The sequence below is a fragment of the Dermacentor silvarum genome, chromosome 9 (assembly GCF_013339745.2).
Source record: "Dermacentor silvarum isolate Dsil-2018 chromosome 9, BIME_Dsil_1.4, whole genome shotgun sequence".
NCBI lineage: Eukaryota > Metazoa > Arthropoda > Arachnida > Ixodida > Ixodidae > Dermacentor > Dermacentor silvarum.
The window spans coordinates 91,361,680-91,371,391 of record NC_051162.1 but is presented as its reverse complement, the minus strand read 5'-3'; the positions used below and the strand labels follow the sequence as shown (position 1 = coordinate 91,371,391).

Here is a 9,712-nt window from a genome sequence, read left to right as displayed (position 1 = left end):
TTGCTTGAGGTGATGTTTTTTGCAGTGCAAGCGTTTTTATTATTTCACTGGTCTACAAAGCATGATACTTGCCGTATTTATCTCTCGAACACTCTTCCAATGAATCGCTTTAGACCGCAGCGCTCTAGTCCGTTTAGCGGAAAGATTTGAACAAGCCCATCTTTTCGGCCAACAGCGATGCCACCCCTCAACTGGCTCCATTTACAATCTGCAAGACACGCGGGAGAGGAGGAGCCTGCATGGGCGACACGAATGGCGCTACTTTAGTTTTTTTAGGGACTTTATGTCGGACTCATTGCATCTCATTCTCCCCCTTAAATAAATACTGAGCTCTTCTTGCAAGTGTTTTAAGTGTTCCCGATTTATCGACACACTTTTCGCGTGCCATCTAGTTCGTTATAACGAGGTTTAACTTCTACTGGGTGTTGCGCAGACGAAGCTGACATTTGCTATTGATAAAGTTTTCTTTTTGTCAACTGTTCTGCAAATGAAAGCATCACTTGCGTGTGTAAAATGATCACGGTAATTTCGACTATTTCTTTCTTTTGTTTTCCTTTTTTTATTTTGCCGTGTCAAGCGACCTCCCTTGATTCTTTGCTTGATGCGAAGCGCGTCAGTACACAGTTTGATGTGCTCTTTGCTCAGAGTTCACGTTGCACAAGAGCTCTTCGTGCAACATGACACCCCTTAGCGTCAAAAATCTGTCCAACCTTCACGGTTCTGAGACGCCCTTTCGCGCAAATTCGACAACCCCACCAAAGGGAAGAAAAAAAGTTGAGGAACTGAAACGGGGCAACAAGGATGCGAATGACCTTCCCCTTTTTTTTTTCGTTTTCATAAAGGCACCACCTATGTTTAGTTGCGTTTACAGAATAAACATGTACACACACAGAAAGAGATAGATACATGCAGAAATGCGAAAGCGCTTGAAAAAGAAGCCTTCTTTTCTTAGCTGCCTTTGACCAACTCGAAAATAGCCGCGGTCACTTTTGAAGGCGCGTTCGGAAGACGTGGAAATGGCGATGACCGGGCAAAGCGGCCGATGTTCTTTTGGCTTGAGACATCCCAGAGCCATGCCATGAACGACGGGACTTAGATTACAGGGGACACCGGGAAACAGTGGGAGGATCTTTGCAGTGCTGCAAGTTCTATGACGTGTATGTCAGAAACAAAGCTTACATGTGGTCAGCGAAGTGTCCGACAGTGTCTCGTAGATTACGGATGAGCCTCAGGACGCATGTTTAGAAAGCTATGCGGTACACTGAAAGATAACCATGTGGCAACTAAGTTCTTGTTTTCGGTATCGTTATTCTTATTAGAGGCGCGTGATATCGGCTTGAAAACGTTTTAGCGGGAGCTCTTGGGACGTCATGCACAAACGTGTTATATCGTACGGATCGTTAATTTTGTCCCCCCTTCACATTCTTTTCACGGGGAAAAGTTGAACACTGAAAAAGTCTTTAATGCTGTGCCATGTCTTATAGTGTGCTACCATTTGTTGAGCGGTCCTATAGTAAGACGCCGACCAAAACGTAAATATGTTTTCGCAAGACGTCACACCGCTTGAATTCAGTAATCATTTGCAATATGAAACGTATAGGATCAATTTGACGATTGGCCGATAGCACCAGATCATGAGCTCCAAGCCGGGGAAGGATGTGAACTTCTATCTCGTGCCACCGGAGATTTTGCTTCACGTGTCGTAGGAAACTTCTAAAAACAAAACGCTTTCGGCTACTGGTTCAGTGAAACCCGGTTGTTATTAGATGATGACAAAGTACTTTGACTTCAGCACGCCTATATATTCCGCACAGGCGTTCTCGTAAGGATGGAGAAAACGTTATGTTCTGAGTGTAGCAGCTCACAGGTTTGCGAAATGATCTTAGTCTTTCTCAACCGTTCACCAGCGAGAGAATTCTCATAAATCAAATTGTCTTCTGACTGGAGAGATAATTTCTTAAGACAGAAGCTGGGCGTGGGAACCTCTTGCGAACGAGCATATGCAGTTATGCTGCGTCGAGGGGTGCTTAATCGCTGAATGTAGTCAAAACTTGTATGTCCAAAGGGTCCATACTTTATTTAGATGCTTCATGAAGTAAGCAGCAAATATGTACTGTCATATCGACAGTGAAAACGATCAGATATCAGTCTGAGCAGTGCACCATAAACCTGAGCCTTCCGGTACTGCAACAAGCCGAGGTCATTCCTTCTTCCCGAAGCGTTGGTACTCAGACAATCGTTTAGAATATAGGCAGAAATGAGGGTAGAGGTTTCTTCGCGCTTTACTCTTTCAACGGGAAGCTCACGTGTCACACGTTTATCGAGGAACTTATATAGGCTGCCAACTTGTAACGACCTTGCTTTCGGACCAGCCAACTGGTGCAAGGGATATTTACAATGCAAGCTGGAAGTACACACAAAGCATAACGACACAACACACGAGCTATTATTAATCACACGGGGAGAATTTCACCGGGACTCTCTTTTTTTTTACAACGTCGTACACTCTTTTATACGAACACTGGATTATTACTAACAATTACTTCGAACAAAAGCAAGCAGTAGCCGCGGCACCTGCTTGCATTATTGTTCCGGCCTCAGTTTTGAGGCAACTGCGGGCCCCTTTCGCTGAGTCTCGAACGTATATGGAAGCTCGGCGTTCTGTGCACGTGGCGTACACTCGACGTCGTTCTTTGGTAGACGCATTCCTACGATCAGTGAAATGCGATTGTGCCCTACGAAGCAGCCTTACGTCTATCTATACAGCGTGCGCCGACTTTGGCGAAAGGCGAAAGGAACAGCGAAATCAGCGAGCGTGTGGAGCAGGAGTCACGTGGTGCAGTGACCTTGTGCAGCGTAGATGAGTAGTAGCAGCAGCAGTAGTAGCAGTAGTAGTGCAAGTCGGCGAGAAGGAGCTTGATGCCATATGGAGCTGGTTTCTTTGTTTTCTCAGCACCGTTTTCTTCTTTAACTATCTTCGAAACAGCAAAACATCGCTAACCAGCGTTGAGAGATGCGTCTTCAAGGGAACAACTGAATGCGAGTAAGCCTACAGAGCTCTGCGGTCTAAGAGCAGCGTTCTATAGCAGCGCTACGCAGCAGCGTGATAGCAGAGGCGGTAGTCGATTCGTTGACGTGTGCGTGGTGGTCGAGAGAAAAAACTGGATAGAGGTCGAAGGCCCAGGCGATATGTGTGCAGTCGTGTCGGGTGGCGTCTTGAAGTACTCGTACCAGGTAACTTTCAGTTTGGCACTGCGAACAGACAAAGACACAGTTTACACACACCGGCGACACAAGGTTCCAATCAACTGCTCTCACAGATTCCTCAACGTTCAACTTTGACGTAAATGGGACTAATAAAACATTATCTTGAAAACTACATATGTATTCACGCTACTCATGAACGACTCCTATTGGCGGAACCGGTGGACATGGTAACTGTGTACAAGGCTATACATTACGTGTACAAAACGCTATACATTAGGCCATGCAAAGAACGACGCGCAACCGAACAATTAGGAATGCCAGGTGATGAAGCAGGGGATTCTTTCGCTGACTCTTCCACGCGCTGTATGTGTGCAAAGACAGAGCGCAATATAGTTACTGTATATAGGCTCCCGAAAGGGAGCCTATACACAGTTAACTCTAGAGCGCAACAACAACTAACGCCCCCTGAACGCAACGAAGCGAAACCGCCACCTGCTGCTGCAGCTGTCGAAGACACCGCGTTCGCGGCGATTTTCAACGCTTAATTGCGAGGCTTAGTAATGTCTTATGACGTCTTTAATGTGCATAAACCGTTTTGAGATGCTTTACAACTGTTCATACGTTCCTTCTGTGTATATTCGGTGTCGCAATTCTTTCGTGAGGCACATGGTGCTTGTGAGTTGGGACATGATTGCACCAAGGAGGGTATATATACTTAAACTTATATAGGCTCCTTGGATTGCACTGACCAGGATAGTGCGCCGTCCCGCTGCGGGTGGGATGGCCAAGCGGCCTTCCCGGCGGCTAGCGGCGGCGGTAGTCGCACGGTGGAAGCGTGCAGTAGCGCCGTTCGAAAGTGGCGTCACAGCTGGATCCTCCGTTCTTCGGGTGCCGCTTGATGGTGCGATGTCGCTCCTGCACGGCTCCCGGTCCGCAAGTCTTGGAGCAGGGACGCCACTCACTCCACGGCGTCAGCATGCAGTCCACCGCTGGAAGGTGAAAAACAGGGAGGGGAGAAACAGTTCACGAACGAGTGAGTTTGTGGTTGCAGAAAAAAAAAGGAAAAAAAGAAAAGGAAAAGGAAGGACCGCGCTCAAGAACGGGACGACCACTAAGACAGGAAGTCGCTCTCGTGTACAGACCCGAGGAAAGGTTCACAGAAGGTTGGCAACGAAGTGATAAACAGTGGTCGAATGATGATGGCGCGTTTATAGTGCGGTGTTATCAGCGTGTGGGCGAGCTTCGCTTGCGGCCAGTCACGCTACGCCGCTTTCGCTGCACCCGCCTGAATGCCCATCTCCTCCATACTTGGACGCGCGCTTCGTCAGCTGCTATCTTCGGAACATGCGCAGAACTGTCCCGAACATGCGCGCCGCTTTGAACTGCTATCGTGCGGCTATCTTCGAGCGTCTGCGAAGCGGAGTGTGCGCCTTTTTTCTTTAATTTTGTGCGTGTTGAACGAACATGGCTTGGCAGTATTTCGCACGACATAAGCTTGCTCTCGCTTTATTAGTGCACCGTCTACGGTGCAAGCGCAGGCAGTCGATGCATACACGCGGGAAATTTTTATGGTATACGCAAAACCGCTGGCGAGTACCACCGCCTACAGTGCAAGAGCTACGGCAGAAGGACCCGGAATACCACCTTAAGTATTTCAGGTAAGGAGACTTCCGCACAGAGGGTGCATTTTCTTTTTCTTATGGTATCTTCGACTGGTCGCATCCATCCCCCGAAGCAGAGTCATGTAGATCCGGTGTTCCCCGAACTCAGAGGTAGAGGAGAAGCGCGCAAGCCGAACGTGTGACTCGCTCTCGGAGGAGGAAATGGCAGATGCGAAACCACGTGACTACTGATAACGTCCTATGTTTCGCCTATCCAAAGCTAAACCGGCGGACGGGCCGGTGGGACGACCGTTCGTTGAGACGCCAGCATGCTGTGGCCTAGGTTGCCTAGGCTGCGGTGGACCGTCGCCAGGAACGGCGACGCTGTGCTGTGATGACGTTGCTGGAAACGCTCGCATCTCGACGACTGCTCCGACGACAGAGCGCGGAGCGCCTCAGAGCGCTCAAAGATGGAGGAGAGCGATCGAAAAAAAAACAGCCGAACGCAAGGCGCGCACCCTCTTTCAACCAGCCAAAGACAAAGGAAACAAAGAGCGGTCTAGAGCGCTCCGAAACAGCCAGCCGAAGATGAAATTAGTGAGCTTTTTCGTCGCTCCTTTTACCTCGCTGAGAAACATTTGAGCTGCACTTTTCGTTAGGACAAGGAATGAACGAAGCAAAATTGGAGCCATGTTTATACATGGCTCCAATTGAAAAAAGCCGACTGCTTTTTCAATTGCAATTTCAATTTTTCAATTTTTCAATTGTGCTTTGAAAAGCCGACTGTTTCTACATTTCGTGACGTTGTTTTGGCCTGCATATTTAAAATTTTGCTGCACTGCAACCTGTCCAAATGAGATTCGGCGTTCCGCTTAACGTGCCAAGGCACCTCTTATTTGAACACTGCTGAATATTCTCCTGCCGCGTTGGATGTGGGAAAGAGTGAACTCCACAAACGCTTTGTCAGGGCTTTGCCCTGATAAAGACGTTCCCTTTTCTCCAGCCTAAGGTAGCCTTTGTTGGAGCAATGCCGATCCCACGCTCACAGTCGCAACAGGCGAAGAAATACAAACAATAGCTTATTCCCCCGCTCTCTAATTGGAGCGATACATGTCGGTACATGTACCTGTGAAACTACATGTCGCTCACGACACCACATGTGGTGACGTAGGCGACGTGTAGTTCTTGGGACGCGTCGATGATGCCTACGCTACTAAGTGCGAAAACAACGCTGCTCGGGAGCTTGTGTTACGAAATGCTTTTCTCACGAGACATATTTAGGGGTAGTGGTCGTGCGCAAGGTCATATTGCGTTGATACGTTTGGGTTGCATCAGCTGCAGCTTAATTGTGTCGCTCGAGGCGCTAAAGTGGGCCGTGAGGCAGGATGAGAATCCATGTCAGGCAACCAGCGCAAACCGAATTCTAGTTCCGCCAAGCCAACAATATGTTAGATAGAACCAGCGTTGACAGGGGATGTCCTTCAAAAGAACCCACTGTGCCAATTGTTGATTGGACAGGAACCAGGATACTCAGTGAGGCAGCCAATGAAAGTGGTCAAAAGGTTCAAAGTTGCCAGAGGGGTACATTACTGCCAGTGTTCTTTCAGCCCTAGGAAAACGGTGAAGCCAAGGATGTCCTTCAATACATTACACTGTTTTCGTTAATATCAGTTGCATCACCGGTTCATTGAAATATATTTTCCCGGAGGAAGAACACGCAATTATAAAGTATTTGAAACTATACAATCGTTCACACACACACACACACACGAAAAAAAAAAAAAAGACGACGAAGGTAACTTTCGCACGGTTGGATAAAATCCAAGTACATTTAAGCTATTGAAAAGAATAATGAATCATTAGAAATGTATCACATGTGGTTGAGAAAGTGAATGCTGCTAACTGTCGTGCCTTACAGATTATAATCCGTTTTCCTTTCCTGTTAGTGAAAGCGCCGAGAAGTATTGGGGAAACATGTTCCCCTCTTAAAATCCGCACATGGATTTCGTATAGGAGAATTTCGTTCATAGAATTTTGTTTTATTTCAACGTGTGGACAACGATAATTACTAGCTAAAAACGCATTACCTGCCTTATTTATTATCTGCACACCTTGCGCTTTCATCATCTTCTAGGCATTCCGCCAGAGACGAATAAAAGCAGGACATCCAAGTACGGACCAACCGTAAATGCTACCTTGTGTGACACTGATATAAAAAGCACACGGGTGAGCGCAACTTTTTAGCAGTGAAACACGACAATGTAGTTTTTGCAACAAGGACTTGTAGAAGTGCAGCTTCTAAAGGGACTCACCTTTGTTCCGGTCTTTTTTCCCTGAGGGCATGTCGGATAAATCGGCATTATAACAGAGAATAAGCTCTGGACACCACATCGACCACACAGGCATACCTTTTCTCGGTTCCTTTGTTTCCGCTGAGGCAGCGATGGAATTGAAAAAAAGCAATAACTCAGTTACGTTTTCACGAATACAGAAAAAAAATCCGTCTTACTGTGATTTGCGGTTTGTGAAGCTAGAAAACTGGCAAAAATTAGAGATGGTTTACGACGTCACGATCAATTTCTTGCACTAATGACGACATGGAGTAGTTAAGCGTTCGTGGATTGCACTCGAAAAGAACCGGGCAATCGAAGTAGAAAATTTCGAAAACATTTCGCGCACGTAAAGTGCCCAAGCAGGGCGAACAGATTTGGAAGTTTGTGACGTCAAACTGAAGTACCCAACGCTGCGGTTTTGGCGTGGCATTCAAAACGCAAACACTTTGGCCTTGATTTCCTGCGCTAGGAAGCAACCCCTTCAGGCCTAATAAATGCAAAAGGAGTTCTTTAAGGTGTTCTTGAAGTTGTTCTTGAAAGAACACCTTGACTTGTCTAAAAATATTTCCCTACTCTTTATACTCCCTTTAGGAATCCTCCTAAGGGACGAGGCTATAGACAACGTTAAAGCTAAAGGCAACGGTGTAAAGTATTGCTGCGGACCATAATTGACTGAGAACCTCACTGTGCGCCAAAAAAATAAGAAAAGAAAATGTGTAAACTAAAGTCAACGCGAAAAAAGACAAGGGCCGGTATAACGTAAAACTGTTCCAATCTGTTTTCATTCCATATCCGCCTTTAGATCTCCGTTATAGGGGCGAATGGCTCGAGTCAGTCCAAATGGGCAGAGTCCGTTAGCCATTTTGACCTATCCATTCCAGATCGGCCATTAGCAGATTTGGAATGAAAACAGATTAGAATAGCTTTACGTTATACAGGCCAAGGGTCTACGTACAGGGTATATCTAGGTACTGAAATTACGGAATAAAGATGGCGCAATGTTGCATAATTGCATAATTGTCGGACCTTACATTTCATATTTTTTTCCCGGAACCTCTATTTCTTAATTCATGTCGGGTTTGTTTCATTCGGCTTCTTTTTTCTTCGCGAGCATGTAAGCCGACATTGTCGACATTCTTTTGCGTCGAGTTTGGTTGACCCGCCTTTCTTTTTTTTTCTACCAAAAGACAAGGCTGGCTGATCGTGCAGATAGTACAGTCTATGGTGTAACGTGGGTGATTTTTGACTATATTGGCGCTATTTACGGCCGCCCCGTTTATCTTACCTGCTTCGCTAGTAATTATCGCTTCTCGTCTCATTAGGACCTACATTTTGATACATTTTCAGGTTCGTACGGCGAACTATAGTAACGAAATCGCACTTTCTTAAGAGGTTACAAGATAGGCAGATCCCATATACGCCAAATTCGCATGAAGTCAGCAAAGAAGACTGTCTTCAAAAAAAAAAAAAAAAAAAAAACTCCGCGTCAGCGTTGAGTCTGCCGATAGCAAGCTCCACTCTCGCGCCTTCGTGTCGAGAAAAGCGGTTGTCGGCGGCGAATAATTAGGCGTATAATTAACGAACGTAGCATCTTACGGCATGGCGGGTTCTCCTTGCACTTTCGTCTCTGGACCAGTCGCTTGGGACACGGCTTGCCGCCGTTCTGCGGGTTCAGCTTGATCATGCGCCGCCGCTCCCGACGGCCGTTGCCGCATGTCTTGGAGCAGGACCCCCACTGCGACCACGGCGTCAGCACGCAGTCGATGACAGGCGACGTCGGCTCGTCGCTCGTCGTCGGCAGCACGTTGACCGGCGCCATGCCGTTGAGCTTGCCGATGGGCGCTGCGTTGTCCGAGGGGAGTTCGGGCAAAAGGGGTGGCACAGGGAGAGCCGTGAGGATGACAATACCGGATAATGGCGGTAGTAAGAGAGAGAGAGAGAAAGCGAGCGATAGGCAGAAAGATCAGATATGCAGAGATATATGAAGGAGGCTTGGACAAAGGAGATCGAGATAGGTATACATAGATGTGGATAGATAGAGATATATGAACGAAGGTATCGGTAAGCTTTTGTCGATCAGAAGCTATATTGGTTACGGTAAAGGGTGTCGCGTGACGATGATGCCGCGCGGTGCTGATGTCCCATTCCGTGCTGCATATCGACGCCATGTATACGTATATTGACTTTTCACTGCTTCCTACTTAGCACCTAGTCCCTGCATATTACGTTTTACATTCATTCTGCTTTAAGGTGTGTTTATTTTCGAACCTTCTTCTTACCACACATTACATGTTAATCAGTGTTATGTTATTTTACTCCTATTTTTCTAGTGCGATATGTTGCGTAAATATATTTTAAAGATCAAGGTCATTGTCTATTCGTTTGAATTACTCCCGACACTTTGTAATAATAATTTCTTAATGTTCCAGGCTATCTTAGGCTAATTCTGCAACCTAACGCTGCTAATTGCATACCTGTGCAGTTTTCTCGTCATGAATTGTACCACCGTTCACCTCCTACCCCTTGCTCTATTCAGGATAGCCTTATCTGAGGGCTTTTATGGGTATATTT

At 46.7% G+C, this 9,712-nt stretch overlaps 1 protein-coding gene across 2 annotated transcripts in view; it reads right to left on the bottom strand.

Moving 5' to 3' along the window:
- Positions 1–757: 757 nt before the first annotated feature.
- The window catches only part of LOC119463338 (spondin-1), a 173,569-nt gene continuing 164,614 nt past the window's right edge, over positions 758–9,712 (bottom strand). For both annotated transcript variants that reach the window (XM_037724143.2, XM_037724142.2), the window contains 3 exons: positions 8,738–8,983; positions 3,957–4,196; positions 758–3,252 (listed from right to left, as the gene is read on the bottom strand). In XM_037724143.2, the coding sequence (XP_037580071.1) occupies positions 4,012–4,196; positions 8,738–8,983 (431 nt within the window). In that variant the 3' untranslated portion in view covers positions 758–3,252; positions 3,957–4,011. The remainder of the gene's footprint in view (positions 3,253–3,956; positions 4,197–8,737; positions 8,984–9,712) is intronic.